This window comes from Hippocampus guttulatus, chromosome 22, assembly GCF_054856545.1.
Source record: "Hippocampus guttulatus isolate MCC_2025c chromosome 22, RoL_Hgut_1.0, whole genome shotgun sequence".
Lineage (NCBI taxonomy): Eukaryota > Metazoa > Chordata > Actinopteri > Syngnathiformes > Syngnathidae > Hippocampus > Hippocampus guttulatus.
In genome coordinates, this window is record NC_141282.1 from 5,463,560 (window position 1) to 5,483,171 (window position 19,612).

At 44.8% G+C, this 19,612-nt stretch overlaps 4 protein-coding genes across 6 annotated transcripts; 2 read left to right on the forward strand and 2 right to left on the reverse strand.

The window, feature by feature from the left end:
- Positions 1-233: 233 nt before the first annotated feature.
- On the forward strand, positions 234-6,826 carry epyc (epiphycan). The gene is made up of 9 exons (XM_086103104.1): positions 234-416; positions 2,796-2,961; positions 3,189-3,866; positions 4,035-4,229; positions 4,484-4,603; positions 4,766-4,924; positions 4,999-5,201; positions 5,276-5,371; positions 6,222-6,826. Exons 1-9 carry the CDS (start codon positions 234-236, stop codon positions 6,390-6,392), a joined length of 1,971 nt encoding a protein of 656 aa, XP_085959230.1. The 3' UTR covers positions 6,393-6,826.
- Positions 6,827-6,911: 85 nt separating this feature from the next.
- LOC147186208 (uncharacterized) lies at positions 6,912-9,762 on the reverse strand. Its single transcript, XM_086103099.1, has 3 exons — positions 9,135-9,762; positions 8,607-8,788; positions 6,912-8,531 (listed from the first exon to the last, which is right to left on the reverse strand). The coding sequence occupies exons 1-3, from the start codon at positions 9,205-9,207 to the stop codon at positions 7,914-7,916; spliced, it is 873 nt and encodes a 290-aa protein (XP_085959225.1). The 5' UTR covers positions 9,208-9,762; the 3' UTR covers positions 6,912-7,913.
- Positions 9,763-9,784: 22 nt separating this feature from the next.
- On the forward strand, positions 9,785-12,659 carry psmc2 (proteasome 26S subunit, ATPase 2). Its single transcript, XM_086103096.1, has 12 exons — positions 9,785-9,953; positions 10,368-10,405; positions 10,494-10,575; positions 10,696-10,795; positions 10,914-11,045; positions 11,132-11,204; positions 11,295-11,390; positions 11,536-11,700; positions 11,781-11,868; positions 11,946-12,148; positions 12,221-12,317; positions 12,395-12,659. The coding sequence occupies exons 1-12, from the start codon at positions 9,884-9,886 to the stop codon at positions 12,550-12,552; spliced, it is 1,302 nt and encodes a 433-aa protein (XP_085959222.1). The 5' UTR covers positions 9,785-9,883; the 3' UTR covers positions 12,553-12,659.
- slc26a5 (solute carrier family 26 member 5) lies at positions 12,621-19,563 on the reverse strand. Of its 3 annotated transcripts, none has more exons than XM_086103091.1 (18): positions 19,407-19,563; positions 18,329-18,570; positions 17,779-17,918; positions 17,528-17,638; positions 17,259-17,434; positions 17,009-17,173; positions 16,671-16,906; positions 16,188-16,335; positions 15,734-15,847; positions 15,542-15,619; positions 15,279-15,374; positions 15,037-15,143; positions 14,905-14,974; positions 14,720-14,812; positions 14,219-14,317; positions 13,629-13,835; positions 13,418-13,472; positions 12,621-13,169 (listed from the first exon to the last, which is right to left on the reverse strand). In XM_086103091.1, the coding sequence occupies exons 2-18, from the start codon at positions 18,502-18,504 to the stop codon at positions 13,042-13,044; spliced, it is 2,199 nt and encodes a 732-aa protein (XP_085959217.1). In that variant the 5' UTR covers positions 18,505-18,570; positions 19,407-19,563; the 3' UTR covers positions 12,621-13,041. The 3 variants fall into 3 exon arrangements, with proteins under 3 accessions (XP_085959217.1, XP_085959218.1, XP_085959219.1); XM_086103092.1 differs by having other exon boundaries at positions 18,329-18,567; positions 19,407-19,549; XM_086103093.1 differs by having other exon boundaries at positions 19,415-19,524.
- Between the last annotated feature and the right edge of the window lie 49 nt (positions 19,564-19,612).

The window sequence follows — 19,612 nt, forward strand, 5'->3', positions numbered from 1 at the left end:
GACTACATTCCTATTTAGCGAGGGCTTTGCCGCCATCTTGCAGCACCAGTGAGTCGCTGAGGCTCGGCTGCATAGACAAATGTGAAAAGGTGAATTCATGAATCACAAGTAGGCGGCTAGTTAGTGCTCAAAACGATGACTGATGAACCGGAATACATTCAAGGAGATTCCTTTTCTATTCTAACTGCACAGACGTCATTGTTTTTTTTCCCTCTGTATCCTAAAGGCGAACAATGAAGACGCTCGTGCGAATAGTATTGGGACTGCTCGTCCTGAAAGTGGCGGTGGCCAATCCCCGGTTCTCCCGTCAATCCGACCTGGACTCGTACGACGACGGCAACTACGACGTGGACGACGTTAACTCGGAAAACCAGGAGTACGACTATGAGGACGGGCCGACCATTGAGGATCCCGAGGTGAGCTGAATAAGACGGTACTGTAAGTTTGGCAGAATTGAGAATTGCTGTTGAGGCAGCTGCAAAACAGTTTTCAACAAATCACATTAACAGTGCGGATGACGTTTTTTTGGGAACAGGTGAGCAGGACAAAACTCCTAAGCCTGAATGAGTCGCCAACTTGCAAGATTAACAATGACTCTAAATGAAAGAATTCGAGACTGGGATTGGCGGTTGTCATTCGCAATAATAACCGCTGCTACTTCCAAGTCATCTGCAGTCCCCCCCACCCCCACCCCCCCGTACCCTCCCTCAAAAACCAGGATTCCACAACTGGTTTAGCTCAACTGCAGTCGTCTGATGTGGCCGGCCTGTGAGGCATGTGTTTCCATCTATCATATGAATGTAGGTCACAAAAACACAAAGTTTGAAGGCAAGTGGGGAGCTGAGGAGGGGGCGACTTTAAGCCAGGAGACTGACTACCATGTCAACTACTTGAAAAATTACCTCTAGTAACACGTAAGCACATCTCAAGGGTATCACGGTATCCCATGACTATGACAACATTGTAGCCAATCAGAAAGCGCCTCAAAAGGAAAATGGACTCCAACATGTGGATTGATAGATAGTAAAATGGACTTACCGTTGAATATGACACATGAATATATTGACAAAAACAAAAATCAGCTCATGGAAGCGAAACATCCAGAAATATAGCATAGCATTTCGGGAAACTCTGAAGCCAAACGCCTCAACTGCCCCCCCCCCCCCAAAAAAAATTATTTTGCCTAAGGGCAAAACACTGAGAGCATACGCTATGTTGCACATATTGTAAAGGTAATGACATTTGGTATGCCTCCATGTGAAGGAGCGTTTTGACAGATTTTGTACATGTGCATCAGTTGTCGAGGGAACAATGAAGCATGAGGCTGAGCTCCATGCCTCTGGAATGCTGAGTCTTGACTTTCCACTTCCAAGCTTTTTGTGTGTGTTGCAATTTATCTCCTCTCTTCTTCTCAAGAGGGAGCAAAGGCTCATCGGCAATGAATCTAGGGCAACTCTCCACCTTTTAATAAGCAACTCTGAGGTTCTTTTTTTCACCTTCTACTATGACACATTTGGACTCTTTAAGCAGCTTTTGTGCAGGGAAGGCCTGGAATAACAATGAAGCGAGCACAGCAGTGGCCATAGCGAGCCATATTGCATTGGGATGCAAGACAAAACATGCATATGCAATGACATGCTTTGTTGTTGGGTTTTTTTTTCCTGGGAGTAAAAATTTACATTTTTGCGGGTGTCAAGAAATGCAAAGGCCTTATGTTGATACCCATGAAAATTTTATTTTGGAAAGCTCAGAGACTTTGTCTACTCTCTCAGCCAGATATTTTCGACAGAGCATGTCCATGATATTAAGTATTTTTCTAAATCCAGTGCAGCTTCTCTCAAGCTGAATGCTTCCAGTGACTATTAAACTATTTAGCGGGGCAGCGACATACTGTTTGGCTTTGACTCCGCACTTACATTGAGTGTCAGTATTCCCATGCTGTTTTTTCTGCACGTCTGCTTGCCAGCTTTTCGCCTCTTCTTCCCCCATGGGTGAATATGTTTGTTTTGGGGAAAGGGTGGTGGGTGATGGGTGGGGGGGTCAGTGCAATCAAAGGCCTGCCTTGTTGCATCCCGCACTGTCATCCAGCCAAAACTCAAACACTGGGACATCTCTTAATTACTCCCATTAATGACTTATTAGCTTCCGGAAAGATCTCCTTACGTTTCCTCTTCACTATATTGTATTATTATAGATTTGCTATGACCTAGTTTTAAATGCAGCGCAAAGTAAAGGTTCATGGAGCTACCATGTGTGTCTTGGTTCCACAAGGACCATTGAGTGGTCCTTTTACTGCATATGTTTAAGTGTCAGGTATTACCTGTGCTGTGTGGTGTGTGGGGGCTCATTGCCACCAACTGGAGGAGACTTGAATTGCAGCACTGTGCTGTCTAATACTGCGAATTATCATGTGTTTATATTTACAAAAACAAAAAAATAATTTAAAAACTGCATCCACAATTTATGTCATCTTAACTTAATGGTCGGTTTGTTCTTATTGGGAGCATGGAACCATCACTATTGACTTGAAGGTTAATGAGAAATGTGGTGGATTTGGAGGGTAGGCAACACGGGGAGTATCTGCTGCTATCTGGTGGTAAATCCTGAGCCCACATGCAATTTGAATGTGCCACTTGCACTCAATTTAGTCCCGACTCTGCAAAAGCATAGGATTGGATGAGGGTGGGAGTAATTAAGTGACTGTGATCCATATATTACCAATTATGGATTCAAATGAGGCGAGTCTAATTATAACGCTTGGCATTCCAGTCTCAGGGCTGTTGTCTTCCCCTCAGGTAGAGATTGGCACCCTGGCCCCACCTGACTACAACTACCCAATGCCTGAGGCCTCGTTGGAAGAACAGGAAGAGGAGGAGGAGGAGGAGTTGCCCCTGAAGCCCCAGCTCATCCCTCAGGGCTCAGGGGGGTCCGGCGTTCTTATGGGCCCAGACACACAAAAAGGTCTGAAACAGCTCAAAGCTGGCACAAACAGAAAGCTACTTAAAATCTGAGGTTTTTGGAGGGTCTTAGAGTTGTGCAAGCAGCATTAGTTTTCAACGGCAACAACCAATCTATTGTGGTTGTCTACATCTTTTCTTTATGCACGTGTTCCATTTAACTAGCTGTCAGTGGTTAAATGTGTCCTGTTTGTTGTGTGTACATTAATAACTAATCTTGTCTCTAACAAGAGGTGGAGCTGCGTCTGATGCCCATTGACATCCTTCATGTCTCCTCCGGGGATTTTGGGGGCTCAGTGGGGTCCGGTGCCTCAGGAGCCTCTGGGGTTTCTGGGTCAGGAGGCTCAGGGGACCCATTGGTCTCGGGTGCCTCAGGGGGATCCGGTGACATTGTTTTCATCTCCGGTGCTTCTGAGGAGATCCTCAGCAGCTCTGGGGGTTCAGGAGAGTTCTTGGTGTCCGGGGATGTGGATTACTTGATATCGGGGGATCTCTATGGATCTGGGGAGGGCTCCGGATTTGGAGAGATCTCCGGATCTGGGCACCTCCTGATTTCTGGGGATATACCAGGATCAGGGGATATCCTGATATCCGGTGATCTTTCTGGGTCCGGGGATCTCTTGATATCCGGAGATCTTTCAGGATCTGGAGATCTTTTGATATCTGGAGATACCATGGGATCCACAGCTTCTGGAGCCTCAGGGGACTTTGGCTCTGGAAGTTCTGGAATTCTAATTGAATTGGGATCAGGGGGGTCTGGTATTGCCAGTGAACTCCCCCTGGCCTCTGGGGATCAATCTGGTTCTGGGTTCTCCGGAGATCTCCTGACCTCTGGTGCTTCTGGAGGCTCTGGGGTTTCTGGGGACACCGATGAGTCTTGGGAGTCGGGAATAACATTATTACCTGAAGGTTAGTACTTTTAAAAAAACGTCACTGTGTTACTCGTAACCATTGTCACCCTAACCTGCTGTTTGGTTAATTGTGAGAGAATGAATGGTTAACAATTTGATTGAACGTCCATCCCACATCTTATCCTCCCAATGTGTCTCCTAACTACTCCAACTTGGCTCAAACAAGAGGTGGAAGTGCCTCTCATTCCTACAACCATCCCACAAGAAGCTTCAGGTACTTCAGGGGATTTCTCAGGAGTTTCAGGAAGTTCAGGGGATCTTGGAGTCTCTGGAGACATAGATGTCTCTGGAACTTCTGGTGTCTCTGCCTCTGGAGAACCTGAGGAGCCCGATATAATTCTGATTCCAGAGACTGATAAAGGTCAGTATCTACGCTAGATCCAAGACATAAGCCAAAGGGTATTTTGATTTGTTAATAGTGGTGCCAATGGAGTATCTCTGCTTTCTAACATTCAAACGTAATTTCCATTTAACAATTGTTAAATGCAACAAACACATTTGTGGTAACACTGCTAACTACTGCGGCAAACAGTTTCCCACTGATTGCCAGACTTGTGGTTCACGTCCGTGCTCATCTAACCTGTTTCCTCAACGCCAAATCTTGTCTCTAACAAGAGGAGGGGCTGCTTCCGACACAAGAGACCCCTCAGGAGGGTACTGGTGGTGTAGAAACGACACTGGGCTCTGGTCTACCAGAGCCCGAGGAACCCGAAGAACCTGAGGTTGACACGAAAGGTGAGCAAGGAATGGAGAAAAGAAAAGGTCACCAAGTTCCACCAGTAATCAATGTCAAAACATGGTCACAAAGCAAATCTATGAGATGGAATCTAGCGCTTACTATTATGTTCCCTTGCCCCCCGCCCTCCCCCGTTTCCTCTCTCTCCCCGTGTCCTTCAGGGATGCCCACTTGCTTGCTGTGCACATGCCTTGGTGGTTCGGTGTACTGTGATGACTTGAAACTGGACAGTATACCACCTCTGCCCAAAGACACCACACACTTCTATGCCCGCTACAACAGGATCACCAAGATCAACAAATCTGACTTTGCCTCCATGAGTATGTTTTGCACCCAGACTTGGCGTGATCTGCAGACGCAAAGAACTGACCGTGTGGGTCTGGCTGTATTTCAGACAAGCTGAAGAGGATCGACTTGACAGCCAACGCCATCTCGTCTATTGACAGCCAAGCATTTATGGGTCTGCCGGAGCTTGAGGAGCTGGTGATTCGAGAAAATCACATTTCACAGATGCCTGCCCTGCCAGAGACCATGACCCTGATCGATGCCAGCCACAATAACATTGACTCCAAGGGTATTCTCAAAGAGGCCTTCAAGGTGCGTCTGTCAGGATGGGAGACCTGCTGGTAACCTCCGTGACTGAACCTTCACACATCTCTTGTAAAATCCAGGACATGACCGGCCTGCTCTACTTGTACCTGACTGACAACGAAATTGACTACATCCCCGTGCCTCTTCCAGACAGTCTGCGATCCCTACATCTACAGGTAGGTCCTGCTCAGGTTTTGAAGGAACCTGCTCGCTAGTACCGGGAAACATTTGCTGATGGTTCAAATCAGGCTGCAAGGAAAGTTTATTTTTGCTGAGTGAAAAAATTATGACCATTCATACCATTCCTGGACCATTGAGATCTCGCTACGCGAGAGTAGCGCCACATCACTGAAATTAGCACCAACAACTTTCAAGGCAAACGTCTGGAAGTTTTAAAAAAAAAAAGACAGCAATGAACTGAAACTATGTGAGTTTTAAGTTTAGTGTGTTTTTATTTACATATGCTGCCCTGTGGTTGGAATTGACTTAAGTTATTATTTATTTTGATCACATCATGTTCAATATTTAGTGTTATCAAATTCATAAGACAGGGGCGTACTCCTTTTGGGGGCGTGCTTTATGATTGCAAGCACAAATGTAATCAGTCTCTTACCAGTCAAGCAGAAAGCAGGCGAAGGCAGCATCGCTTTCTCGACCTCGTTTGTTCCTCAAGTCTTCTCCATCTGTCAAAAGCAGCGCCAATGTAAATTCTATTGAATCCATTTAAATTTTACACTTTTAGAGATTCCAAAGTGGCCATTCTGCTCAATGGCGTGATACTTTTTAATGCTATCTGCGTGAACGCGAAACTCTTCTTTTTTTATTTATTGGCGGTCGGCATACAAACCCTAAACTGTACTGCACAAAAGAGAAAATAGTTCATGAATATATTTTAGAATATCAAATGAAATGCCGCAGGGTCTTAACCGGGACTAAGATTTCTGACGGGGCGATAGCACCCTCCTTTAGTACCCGGGTTTAGTACCGTCCCTGCATAATGGTCATATTTTCTCAATCCTTCCGCAGCGTAACAACATTCAGTCGATGCACGAGGACACCTTCTGCAACCTGCATGACTTTAACTACATCCGCAACGCGCTGGAGGACATCCGCCTTGACGGCAACCCCATCAACCTGAGCCGAACTCCGCAGGCGTACATCTGCCTGCCCCGCATCCCGGTCGGGGACCTCATATAAAACACAAAACACACTCAAACGCAGCGACCGCCACCACGTGTCCCTGTAAATATCCACCCAACACGTGCACGGGGCATGCGGACACTCGTCTTTCGGTGGCCTTCCATAGGCCACTGGGATACACTATTTTGCGGCAAGGTACCACTCTGCGTGGATATCCACGATTCCATAAATGCGTGAGATGTGACTGAACATGTACATGCACACCTCCATAAAAAGGGTGCACGCACACGCATACACACACCCACAAACACTTAAATAAAAGCCCAACTGTTCCACAACTTGATTTACGAGTTAAAGTCAACCCTCAACTGAATGTTTCTGTCTGGTGACTGCTCACAACTGGTCCCTTTTTTTTTTATTTTAAAGATGTTTGTTTTGTAAAGATTAAATATTAATATTAAATAAGTCTTTTGAAAATGTAAACTTATTTGAAGGCCGGAGCTCAATGGAAGGTGAGATTTTGAGTACCTAATGCAATAAAAGACGCATTTTAAACACAAGCATTTGTTGTAAAGTCTGTATTCTAATATACAGGGATGCGAATGACAATTGAGAAAATAGTCAGAAAAACATAATTGTTTTTGTATGGAGCGAAACAGGCCAAGTCGACGAGGACGGGGGGGGGGGGGCGTCCTCCCAACTTGGATGCTCATGTGCTTATCACATAAAACAAATAAATATTCGGCACATTAACTGAGGTAAACTGAGGCATGTATGACAATCTGGGCTACGACAATTTAGCGCTAACTAAAGCTAACGTCGGCGTCCGTTCATCGGTGATAGCAGCGGCGGGAATTAAACGTAACCAATAAATGAGCATTACACTTTAAATGGCAATGCCACTCACCTCTCACGACGGAAAAGGAACAAAAAAAAAAAACTCCGAACATCAAACTTGCCACCCGCCGATGTCCGGGGCGCGCGGTGCATTATGGTGTAAGGGATTTTAACCCGCTACCAATATTGAATGGGGTCAATGTAGAAAGCTACGATTTGGACATTTCAAGCGATGCAAAGTAGATGTCTATTTTTTAAAAAATTAAACCTTGTCGTTTAAAACTCATTTCACTCTTGAAACTACGGCCGACGTGCGATTCATTCCATAGTAAATGCTATCGGCATTCGAATTGGCAGGCACTGGGGCAAAGCACGTGACCTATAATGCACCGCACGACCTGGAAATCTCCAAGAGGTCCATGGTCATTTTGGTCCGAAAATTCTCATCCCCGAATATAAAAATATAAATTCAGTCAAGATTTTTGTGCACAATAGCTTATTCCAAAGACTATTGTTCATGAACTGGAAGGAGCGTTGTGGCGAATATCAATGCTAACTTCTTGCTCCTGTGTCCTCTGTATAGTATAACCACATGAGTAAATAAAGTTCTTTTGCAGACCTCTTCCAAAACAAAAAGCTTGTTTATAATGTAATTATTCATGAGTGTTTAAAAAAAAGTCCCTGCTTTTGATTTTAAAAAGATGTCATTTTGGGGCCAAAAGGACCAAGGTTTCGTCCCAATCAAAAACTATCAATTAGTTTTTCGAATAAATCCAGAAAGCGTTCCGTCCTGTCCATTGAGTCATTGTCTCTGGTGGTCTTCCGGGAGGTGGGGGGTTCCGACACGGCTTTCTGTCTCTCCAGCGCCTGCCGCTCCCTATTGATGGCATCTCGGTCCTTGGCCACCATCTCTTTCTCCCTCTCTATCAACAGCCTCTCACGCTCCATCAGGGCTCGGTCCCGGTCCACAATGGCAATCTCCCGCTCCAGCAATGCCCTGTCTCGTTGCAGGGCCATGCGCTCAAGCTCAATGAATCGCTTTTCCCTCTCCGTTGCCTCGTCTAGTGACATAAACTCCTGGCTGTCTTCCATCCCATCCTCATCACCACCATCCTCCTCCTCTCCTGTTCCACTATCTCCATTCAATGTCATCTCAATTTCCGGGACAATGTTCGTGACTTGAGCTGGTGAGTTGCTCACTGGGGTTCTCTTTCTCTTCTTACCTCTGGGCGAAATACACAATTTATCTTCAGCGCAGATTCCCAAAACGGGGGCACTGCCTTCCAGTCTACCCTCCATGGCATCATCCATCAAACTGAAGAGAGGCCACATGTAACAATGACTTTTGTCCTTGAGCTCCTAAGAAGAAACAGCAGTGTGTCAAAATATGTTTAACATGAATCTGAATATAAATGTAAAGTTAAAAAATTGTACCTTGTATCGTTGCCTTAGGTTTTGCCATTTTTTTTTGGCTTGATGGTGGTTCAGTTTGTATTGCAAGCCCATATGTCTGAGGATGGCCATCCATGCCCACGCGGAAGTATTTCTTTTCCCAGAAAAGAGGTAATTATTTGACATCCTTAACTTCACAAGCTCTTCTGCTTCTTTCAGGCTCCCTAGAAGAGAAAATACATAATTACGATAAAGCAGCAGGCAGAAAACAATAGACATTTAAACTTTCAGATTTACTATAATAACGAAAACCATGAACGCAGCATAATACAAAACACAGAACTTATGCTGCATAATACCGGAAATCACGACAGCGTTGGCAAGGTTGCTAACTAACAAACACTTTATTACAGAAAATCTTTTTCGATTTGCCATTTCTAAAGCAAGCCAAGTAGTAACAACAACGTCCACGCGTGCACACGTAGAGTACTTTGAAGGTCGCCAATTTCACAACAGCACAGTCTTTTTTTCTCCTTTTATTTACTTATTTGTTTTGCAAATAAGACTTACAATTATAAATCGGCTCCACGGGGTTAACTGTATCATATGTGGTACTCGTATACGCGTGATCTTGGAATGCCATTTCGGATCAAGTTTGAAGACTTCTTCCATCAAGTGCACTTCGTAGGTCACGCTGCTTTTCTTCGTAGCAGTATCGATGACTCTTCACGGAAGTGACGTAACTTCCGCTTTTGCCTCCGCACCTCACGACAGCCTAACGTCACATCCTCCTTTTTCTTCCTCTTAATCAAATTTATTGGCAGATTACGTCTCTTTTGGTGTTTACCGCCACCTAGTGTACACAAATGGAAAGGGGCTTGACAGGCTATGCTATCTGTTATCAATCAGTTTCATGACTGAGAAGACGAGAGAAACCAAGCGGGGAATTTTATTTGTGCTCAATAACGCTATATTAAAATGTATAAAACCATTCGACTAAATACCCGCACCAATCTATTCCTAAAATAGTTTCGACCTTTCATGATGGGATTTGTACACTTCTAGCCTGTATTATTATTATTACAATAGTAGTGGTCGTAATATTAGTAATAGCAGGAGGAATTTAAGACTAGTTTAAGAATGAACTTTATGTACACGATAAATAAAATAATTGCGTATAATTTGTGTATCCGAAATAACACTCCGACAAAAAACTTCCGGTCCGGGGACGGAAACGCAAACCTGCTGTGTAATCGTACAATTCAGCTGTTCCAGCAGCGCCGTTTGATTGGTAAAAACTACAATAATACAAATCAAATATGCCAGACTATTTAGGAGACGATCAGAGGAAGACAAAGGAGGAGGACAAGGATGACTCACCAATCAGAGGTAGATTTTAAAAAACAACAATCATTGGTAAATAGTAATTTAAGATATTAGCTGCTTAGCTAAAGTTAGCTCAGGTCGGGAACGGTGAGATTTGCACTGTTGTCCTAAAGAAAACAAGCTAGAAAATGCACTTTCTGGATAAACTGTCTGTGAATGCTGGAATGCCAAATGAAAAAAAAACATGGTGTGGCGTTATATTGGAATGGTGAAAGTGCTTGAGAAACATGCAAGTGGAAGCACATCATAGATGTAAGGAGAATAAAATATAACACTTTAGACTGCTTCAAGCAGTCACACAGTGCAATCACCCTTTGGACATAATCTTCCAAATGTCTTTTCATGCCTAAAATAAAAACTTTGTAACCCACTGTCTGTCATAATGCCAACTCAATGACATGTTCATGATGCATACAGCTTTGGATGAAGGAGACATTGCTCTGCTGAAGACTTATGTGAGTGTCCTTCCATGGATGGTAGAAATAGTAGTCAAGAAATACATTGTGTTGTAATCCACATCCTAAAACTGTCTTGCATCACCAGGGTCAAAGCACTTACTCCAGACAGATCAAACAAGTGGAAGATGACATCCAGCAGCTGCTCAAAAAAATCAACGAGCTTACAGGTTGAGTGAAACACATTACTCAAAAAGAAAGTTCATTTGCTTCTAAAATAGAAAGAAGAAGCCTTAATGTATACAGTGTGTACTGTAGCAACGTATCATACCGTTTCCTTGCTGTGACAGGTATTAAAGAGTCAGACACGGGGCTGGCGCCACCAGCTCTCTGGGATCTGGCTGCTGACAAGCAGACCCTTCAAAGTGAACAACCACTACAAGTTGCAAGGTACACGGTGGATATAAGGATATAGCACACAGTCAGCACTAAGAGACATTTCCAGACTTTAAAGTAGACGGGAGCGAACTGCCATGTGTTTGTAGCCTTTTCCATTTGATTTGAACAGATGCACAAAAATCATCAACGCAGACTCGGAGGACCCCAAATACATCATCAATGTCAAACAATTTGCCAAGTTTGTGGTGGACCTGAGCGATCAGGTGGCGCCGACTGACATCGAGGAGGGCATGAGAGTTGGGTATGGGAAAAAAAAAAACATTCTAAATTAACGTTAATCAAGACTTCAAACATTAACCTCTGGCAACTTGGTGTTTGTTGTCTCAGTGTTGACAGGAACAAGTATCAGATCCATATCCCCCTGCCTCCTAAAATCGACCCGACCGTCACCATGATGCAGGTACAAACATACGAGCCAATCTCTACGTACAAATGACCTCAGAGTTTATAGAGGGCAAATTTACACAACGCATTGCACGTTCTCGTCTAGGTGGAGGAGAAACCGGATGTTACTTACAGTGATGTCGGTGGCTGCAAGGAGCAGATTGAAAAGTTGAGAGAAGTGGTCGAGACCCCCCTGCTCCATGTGAGTTTTCCACCTAACGCCCTGGATTGAAAAATCGAAAGCCTTATTAATGCGCCATTCAATTTACGTTCTGACAGTTGAACGGCCACAAGGGGGCGCCATAGGTATGTGATTGATGTTGGCAGCCTTTGTTTTCTCTCACCAGCCTGAGCGGTTCGTCAACTTGGGAATTGAACCCCCGAAAGGTGTGCTGCTGTTCGGACCACCCGGCACCGGAAAGACCCTGTGTGCCCGTGCCGTGGCCAACCGGACAGACGCCTGCTTCATCCGAGTCATCGGCTCTGAACTGGTGCAGAAGTATGTGGGGGAGGTGAGAGCACGTTATAGATGTATCTAGTTTTGTTTTTTTTAATTTCCACCGTGCCAAGAAATAAGTTTACCTTTATTTAGGGAGCCCGGATGGTGAGAGAACTCTTTGAGATGGCCAGGACCAAGAAGGCCTGTCTCATCTTTTTTGATGAAATAGATGCCATCGGAGGTATGGCGTCCTGTTCAAGTGCTTTTTGTATTGTATTCCCCCCACCCTCGTGAAATGTCACTTATTGACCCAACTAGGCGCACGTTTTGACGACGGTGCTGGCGGAGACAACGAGGTGCAGAGGACCATGCTGGAGCTCATCAACCAGCTGGACGGGTTCGACCCGCGCGGCAACATCAAAGTACTGATGGCCACCAACAGGCCCGACACCCTGGATCCAGCCCTGATGAGACCCGGACGTTTAGATAGAAAGATCGAATTCAGTTTGCCTGACCTTGAGGTAAATCTCACAAGTCCAGCAAAATCAAAGTGGGACGGGTCATTAAACATGTTCGTTTTCTTGGCGCTTCAGGGCCGCACACACATCTTCAAGATTCACGCTCGCTCCATGAGTGTGGAGAGGGACATTCGCTTTGAGCTGCTCGCTCGCCTCTGTCCCAACAGCACAGGTAACAATCGGCAAGAGATTTGCGATTCTTCCGAGTTTGCCCTCTTCCGACGTCGACTGTTTGGCTCTTCTTGCCAGGTGCCGAGATTCGCAGCGTGTGCACGGAAGCCGGCATGTTCGCAATCAGGGCTCGCCGGAAGATTGCCACTGAGAAGGACTTCCTGGAGGCGGTGAACAAGGTCATCAAGTCCTACGCCAAGTTCAGCGCCACGCCAAGATACATGACCTACAATTGAGTGTATATACACGTGTTGTCCGGTTTGCCTTTTTACTTCTTCGAAAGCAGAGTCAAGAAATAATGTCCTTATGTTGTCAGGTGTTAAAAATAAACCTTTATGCCACATTGTGTCCCAAGATTCATTTTTAAACAAAACGTTTCCACAGTGAGCATCTGCCATGACATAATATATTTCAAAACATGAAAATACTGACTTTTTTTTTTTACCCACAAAGTTACTTATGAGAAATGCATTTAGGAAGCAAAAAAAATCTCCCTATTTAATGTGCACCTCATACTGCAAACTGACTGTTTGCAGCTGTTCAACATTTGACACAGCACGCGCGCGCACACACACACGCACACACGGAACCAGCACAATGCAACACCGCACTAACCAGGAACAACAAAGACAACCATCTTAAGGATGAATTTGTTCAAAGCCTGGACATTTTAACAAGCCTTTCAGTGCAAAAAAATAGATAGTGTATAATGGTTCACAGTCGTATCAGCATGCGGAATTGGGATGGGAATGTTGACAGTGCAACACGGCATCGTGAACGGTGGGGAACACCATTTCAGGGCTTACGATTTCAGAGAAGAACTGCAGCCGGTCCAGCTCAGACAGCAGACTTCCTAGTCGAGCAGAGCAGAAAAATACGTCGGATCAGAATCAAAGAACGTCAACAAACAGCGACCTCTGTTTGAAAAGATGCCACGTGCAGGTACGCCTTTCACCTCCATCCACAAGTAAGTGTGAAGTTGACCAACGTATTATAAGAATAAACAAAAGGAAAAAAAATGGTGGTAGTGTATTAGGTCTTACTGTTCATGAAAATAAAATGAGTGGCTCCCACTGGACCACTTTTTTTTTGAGTACTTACTGTTGCAGCCCGCGATGAGGACTTGAACATCTACCGCTGCATACTCCTTAATAACCTGCAGACATCAACAGTGCCTTATGGACTACTAACATACACCATTTCTTCATCGTTACGTTCGTCGGATGAAATGAATTTGGACTGAACAGTCAGCCTCGAGGAATGCTTTCTTCTCCTCGTGTTGACTCGACCGAAATGAATAAAAACAAAGAACCTGTTTGACGGCTTTGGCTCCCACGGAGTCAATAAAGCCAGCGTGCGTCCAGTCCAAGATGATGAAGCGGACGGAGCTGAGAGACGGTCGGAAGACCAGCGCCTCGGAATCCGCCTCTCCGTGACCTTCTCCCAGGCGGCCGTTTTTCTGATCGCCGCCCGTTTTGTTAAAAGGCAAAACCTGGTGCATCGTCTCGCCGTCCTTGTCCTAGCCAGAAAAAAACAAAAGCTGGGTGCACATTTTCTGACTTACAGACTCACATGAACTAGCGACATTAAATCAGTTTAAAGTCACTCTTATTCAATCTACGACGGTTGTGCCTTGGGATATTTGATACGAGTACATGGTACTGCTTTTTATTGTCACTGAAAAGCTTCCTTCCCTCCCCTCTCCACCCATGAAAACAAGTTTTTTCGGTCCTGTCAGCATTTACACAATCCTGTACAGGTCAGGACATAACACAATTGCGATTGCACAAGCACAGAGATGGACGGCACAATACATATTTAAGCAGCGCAAATATGTGAGGGAATACAAAAAGCAGTTACCCCCCCCCCCAAAAAAGGGAAAATAAGAGTCAGTGAATCTACCTCAGCATTTCTTTTTGGAGAGCACGTCAGACTGCTGTTGGCCTTTGGTTTGTTCCGAGCTTTTCGGGAAGCTTGTATGTGTTCGGGGTTTACACCAGTCTGCAAAAACAAACAAATAAATAAATAAAGTAAGTGCCAAAGATAAACTCCAAAATATATCCCGAAAAGCACGTTTCCAAATAAGAACAGGTTTAAATCTGGATAGACCAGTCAGGGAAGCACAGACTTGTTCTGTGGCATTTATTTGGTTGGCTGACACGAGTTCTAGCTCAGTAAATATCAAAAAGGATTGTGATGAAAATTTCTCCCAGCAGGCTGCTAGCACATAATCGGCTAGTAATGAACAGTCTCAGGTTCATGACCCAAGGCTTTTTAAATGTTTTTTTTTTTACAGCAGGTCAAAAAAAAAGTGTTTTACTTTCTGTACTGGAGCAACCAATAAGAGAAAAGGACCACCGCGTTCGCACGGCCGTGTTGCGGTTCCAAGGTAACAAGGATTACCTTCTCTTTGAGGGCGCTCACATAAAGGTCGCTGTTGGCAAAGTAGATTGACGCGTTGGAGTGGAAAATTTTAATCCCCTCACATTCCACCGCCTTGGAAGGAGACAAATCACAAATGGTCACTATTGAGGGCGCCACTTGGCCAATGCGCGCTCTCTTTCTCCGTCTCTCTCCTCTCCACTCACCTCTTCATACTCGTCCACTTCACAGTAGAGTCCCGTGTCGGCAACCTGCCCGAGGACGGCGTTTTTCGGGCTGCGGGACAAAACAGAGATCAGCCTTAAACCCGAAAAACTTGATGTGGTTGGTCGACTGACCTTTGTGTTCTGTAGATGACGGTCAATAAAGCAAATGCAATGGCGAAGAGAAGGCCGTAATCCAAGCCCAATAGCACAGATGCCGCAAAGGTCACCAGCCAGATGGCCTGATTAAAAACAAAAACCATTGATTCATATCCCCAAAAAATGCTAAATGAGCTCATACGAAAACAACGTTAGCGCACACCACTTTTCGTGACCGACCGAACGCAGTTGATGCATCGTTTTTGCTGTTGACTGACCAGTTCAATCTTGCTGGTTCTCCAGAGCGTTGGGATGTCTCTGAACTGTTTGAACATCCCCAGCAGGTTGACGATGATGATCGCTGCCAATGCAGTCTGGGGACACGGAATAGACATATTATTGTGATGCACCCAACACAAGATGGGCGCATAACAAGTGAGACCTAAAGGCGGGGAGACTCTTAATTCGCACCAGCAGCGACTGCTGGAAAGTTTCTCAATAACGCGGCGTCATGACATCACCTGCGTGGCCCAAAGCTCACCTGTGGGAGCGGCTCAAAGACGAAACCAATGGCGACGATCACCAGCAGCACCAAGAGAGAGGCCAGCAGGCCGGCAATCTGAACCAAGCATACAAAAAATATTTATATACAGTACATATATATATTGAAAATGACGGTCGACATAACATGGCGTCATCGTTGCAATTTTGTAACATCGATTTTGCTAATTACCTGGGTTTTACCCCCTGTGCTCTCCTGCACCAGGCTCCTTGACATGGAGCAAGTGATGGTGAATGTTTGGAAGAAAGAGCTGACGAAGTTACACAGGCCAAGGGCTATCAGCTCCTGTTTAAAAAAAACAAAAACAAACTAACAAGATTTAGAATTTGAGGATGTCTTCAGCGAAATAACTTCCATGAGCTGTTGAAATAGTTGTTTTGGAAATGTAGTTTAATTTACTTTATTGCACAATACTTAGTGAGCTTTTTTTTCACCTTGGCACTTGACCTACACCCACTATATACAGTATAAAAAAAAAAACTAAACCTAAAATCAATTTTAAAAATATAATTACAGTACAGAGACCAGTCCGACAAGTTTTTTTTTTTTTTCTAACCGACCCTCTGAATCCCTTTTGTTGACACAACTTCATGTCACACGTCAGTCGAGCCTCCGCTTTCCGCACCTGATTACTGTCCACGCTGTAGTTGTGCTTCAGGGCAAAGATTTTGGCCAGCGAGATCCCCATGGAGAAGCCCACGATCGCGATGGCGAAAGAGTCGGTGACCAAAGTGCGCAACAGAGAGAAGTCCGGAGCGACGGGCGGGAGAAGCCTGAGAACACACGCAAAGAGGACACCTGAAGCACTTTTTGCCGCTGATATACAAACACGACACCTGACACATTGCAGATGTTCTCCGGTGCAATTCCGAACGCACGTTGAGCAATCAAATTAAACCGTCAAATAGAACGTCCAATCACGCGGTGTTAGGAAAACCTATAGAGTACTTTGTACAGTGATGGGTTAAATGTCAAGTCAGCTCAGATAAAAACTTGTCAACCGTCTTTGGAAAGACAACTAATCTCGAAGAAAGATAGCTCATCGCTAGATACCATTCGACACTCAAGTACGATTGCAATCGCAGATACAAAGCGTGTGAACCCTTACCCGGTCGGTATCTCCCCGACGACGTCGACCTTATAGTTGGCGGCCAGCGTCATGCCATACGAGACGCCCGTCGACACAATGACGACGATTATCTCCCCGGGAATGGGGATGGGCAGTTTGTTTTTGAAGCGCTCGTTGAGATGTTTGATGGCGTACAGAAAGACGAGACACACAAGGCCCAGGATGAGAGTGGTGACGTTCGTACTCGTAATGTCACTCAGTACTGCCTTGACGCTCTGCAAAAAAAAAAAAAAAAAAAGGAGAACAGCTACGGTTTATATTTATATCAATAAAAATCGTAACTGTTGAGTAGAAAATGTCTGAACTTTCAAACTCACAAATATAACCGAGAGGGGTCCACTGAAACGCTTGGTTTTCACTCCCAGCAGGTATTTTAACTGAGAGACCACCACGTGCACTGCGGCCGCTGTCGTGAAGCCTCGCACCAGGGGCTCCGTGAGGTAAATGGCCACAAAGCCGAACCTGAGAAGACCTAAAATCATCTGAGGAGGAGAAAAGGGCAACACAGTCTTGACGCAACTGAGACGGACACGCGGCGGAGGTTCATATACCAAACTGGACACTGACCTGAATGATTCCCACCAAGGTTGTGAGCACCACAGCCACCTGCACCCTCCGGGCGTCACGATGCGCCACATCAAAGATGGCGGACGCGTTGGACCCGTTGGTGGGTGGCATGTACGAGTCTGGAACCTCCCTGACTGCAACACTTCCAATCATCAGGCTGATGACTGCAAAGGTGCCTGCGAGTCACACACACACGTGGGCAGACTTGATTCAAGTGCGGTCTCTGTTTAAAAGTATTTTTTTGTTTTGTTTTGGGGTTTTTTCCTCACCTATGGATATGTGTCTGGACGTGCCAAAGAAAGTGTAGAGCAGAACAGGGTAGAACGATGAGTATAGACCATAAACTGGAGGCACAGCAGCCAGCATAGCATAGGCAAGACCTGCAGTACGGTGAGAGAGGGAAAAAAAATGTTGAACTCATAAACAAAACTCTCCTCACAGCCCCCTGTGCTCAAACATCATTCATTGTTATGGTAAAGAATTTTTGTCTCTCCTGCTGCCCAAACCGTAGGCTGCTCACCTTGGGGGAGTTGCACGACGCCAGTGCTAAGACCTGAGACCACATCATGGAACAGGTATTGCCTGACTGGGTACTTTGGCAGCCACGTGAGAATAGGCAGGAAGCTAAGAACCGCTGCCTTTGCTCGCTGGGACGAACACCTACATGGAGAGAAGAGCACAGCACTTTACAGTTTTGTTTTGATGATTTGTCTTGCACTCCTTTGTTTGTGACTTCTTTTAAACGTCGGATTTTAAAGATATGAATCACACGCCGTGTGTAAGAAATGCGCTATATAAATAATGCTGCTTTGCCTTGCCTACGTGTGTTGCACCACCATTTGTGTTCATGCCACCTTTTGTGTTCACGCCACCGTTTGTGTTCAAGAGCCGCAATTGTCGATGCCAAGTGTTAGCATGTCGATGGCGTTTTGCAATGTGTCAGCAAATTGGATATTATTTTGAATGAGAACAAACTGGAGGTTGGCTAGCATCTAGGAATTAATTTTGAAAATCTTAATTTTCAATAAATTTATCATTCCAACACAAGTAATTTCTTTTCTTTGACTTACTGGAAGTGTAGTCCAAGCTTCTGTCTGAGGGTGGTGGTTTTCTCTTTGCGGTGGAGAAGCCGCGACCTGAGGTGGGCCTCATTGAAGACGGGACGCTCAATCTTGTACATCAGCAACCTGTCTGCATCATCCACCCGAACGACTGCTGCTGCCGTTTCTTCTTCTTCTGGCTCCATCTGAGTTTTACTTCGTGTCTGTCCTCATTGCTTTGATTAATCCATGCATGCCACACTTCCTGTCTGCTAGTAAGCAAAGAAATGAAATCATCTTAGTTTGCCCTGTTTGGTTGTCTTGTGTAATAATTTCACGCTTCTGCTGATAAGGGAGACGGGCTGAAGATAACGTGTTAACAATTTGCAGAGATTGAAATGGGCGTAATTAGAGACGTCCACATTTTTGGGTGAGGATTTCAGAGTTTTTTTTACATCAAGCAACCTTGAAAATACAAAATATTGGGGCAAACGTAAGTTTAAGACAGTACAGAAACGTCCTTGGAGTACACGATTGTTTGTTAAATCAGCATATAAACAGATAATATACATTTACCAGGAAGTAAAGGGAAGTAAAATTGAGAAGAAAAAAAAAACAGAAGAAAAAAATAGTCACCACATTCAGCACAATTTACATGTTCAAAGGAAGTAACAAGTAAAAAAAAAAATAATTATCTAGTCCTATCCCTTGTTCTTTGTGAGTTTTAATTTGTTTGACATTCATATAGTAATGGATCATTCATTTAGTATGTCTCAATCAGACAAGACAAGGAAGGAACAAGAATGCGTTTGCTGTCATGTCTTATTTTGCGGATTCCATCTATTTTATTCTATTCAAACATAATGCAGTATCTAACAAAGGTGCGCTGCGTGAATTTAGCAAAGGTAAACAGTTGACAGCCCTTCGTTAGCTAGCTAAACGTAGCATTAACGGCATTAGTAGGACTACAATTAATATTTTAGCACCGCAAGACAAGCTGTCTTGCACCGAATCAATTAATCAACCTCATCTTAACCGGAAGACTTTTCTCTGACTTTCCGTCATGTAAGATCACACAGGGATGTTCTTGAAAAGCCAGGGCTCTTACCTCCTTACCTCCACCACCTTTTCGTTGGGATGCTGCGGGCTAAACGTGAACTTTAAAGGAATGACCTTCTGAGTTAAAGTTTAACAGAGGGACAGTGACTCGCGAGGAAGCCCGCTTACAAAATGACACAGATCGCCGCGTTGGAGTCTGATGAGCTTCTCGGTTGGCATTTATTATTCACTTCCGGTCTGCGCGACGAGCGTTTC

Excerpts from the sequence above, each read along its gene's own strand:
- epyc (XM_086103104.1), top strand. The coding sequence starts at position 234 with ATGAAGACGCTCGTGCGAATAGTATTGGGACTGCTCGTCCTGAAAGTG. Across the intron at positions 417-2,795 it reads CGACCATTGAGGATCCCGAG|GTAGAGATTGGCACCCTGGC; the intron begins GTGAGCTGAATA and ends TCTTCCCCTCAG. Across the intron at positions 2,962-3,188 it reads GGGCCCAGACACACAAAAAG|AGGTGGAGCTGCGTCTGATG; the intron begins GTCTGAAACAGC and ends GTCTCTAACAAG.
- LOC147186208 (XM_086103099.1), bottom strand. The coding sequence starts at position 9,207 with ATGGCATTCCAAGATCACGCGTATACGAGTACCACATATGATACAGTT. Across the intron at positions 8,789-9,134 it reads CGTGGAGCCGATTTATAATT|GGAGCCTGAAAGAAGCAGAA; the intron begins GTAAGTCTTATT and ends TTTCTCTTCTAG. Across the intron at positions 8,532-8,606 it reads ACCTAAGGCAACGATACAAG|GAGCTCAAGGACAAAAGTCA; the intron begins GTACAATTTTTT and ends GTTTCTTCTTAG.
- psmc2 (XM_086103096.1), top strand. The coding sequence starts at position 9,884 with ATGCCAGACTATTTAGGAGACGATCAGAGGAAGACAAAGGAGGAGGAC. Across the intron at positions 11,391-11,535 it reads TCGAGACCCCCCTGCTCCAT|CCTGAGCGGTTCGTCAACTT; the intron begins GTGAGTTTTCCA and ends TTCTCTCACCAG. Across the intron at positions 12,149-12,220 it reads TCAGTTTGCCTGACCTTGAG|GGCCGCACACACATCTTCAA; the intron begins GTAAATCTCACA and ends TTGGCGCTTCAG.
- slc26a5 (XM_086103091.1), bottom strand. The coding sequence starts at position 18,504 with ATGGAGCCAGAAGAAGAAGAAACGGCAGCAGCAGTCGTTCGGGTGGAT. Across the intron at positions 17,435-17,527 it reads GTCCAGACACATATCCATAG|GCACCTTTGCAGTCATCAGC; the intron begins GTGAGGAAAAAA and ends TGTGACTCGCAG. Across the intron at positions 15,620-15,733 it reads GCACAGGGGGTAAAACCCAG|ATTGCCGGCCTGCTGGCCTC; the intron begins GTAATTAGCAAA and ends TGCTTGGTTCAG.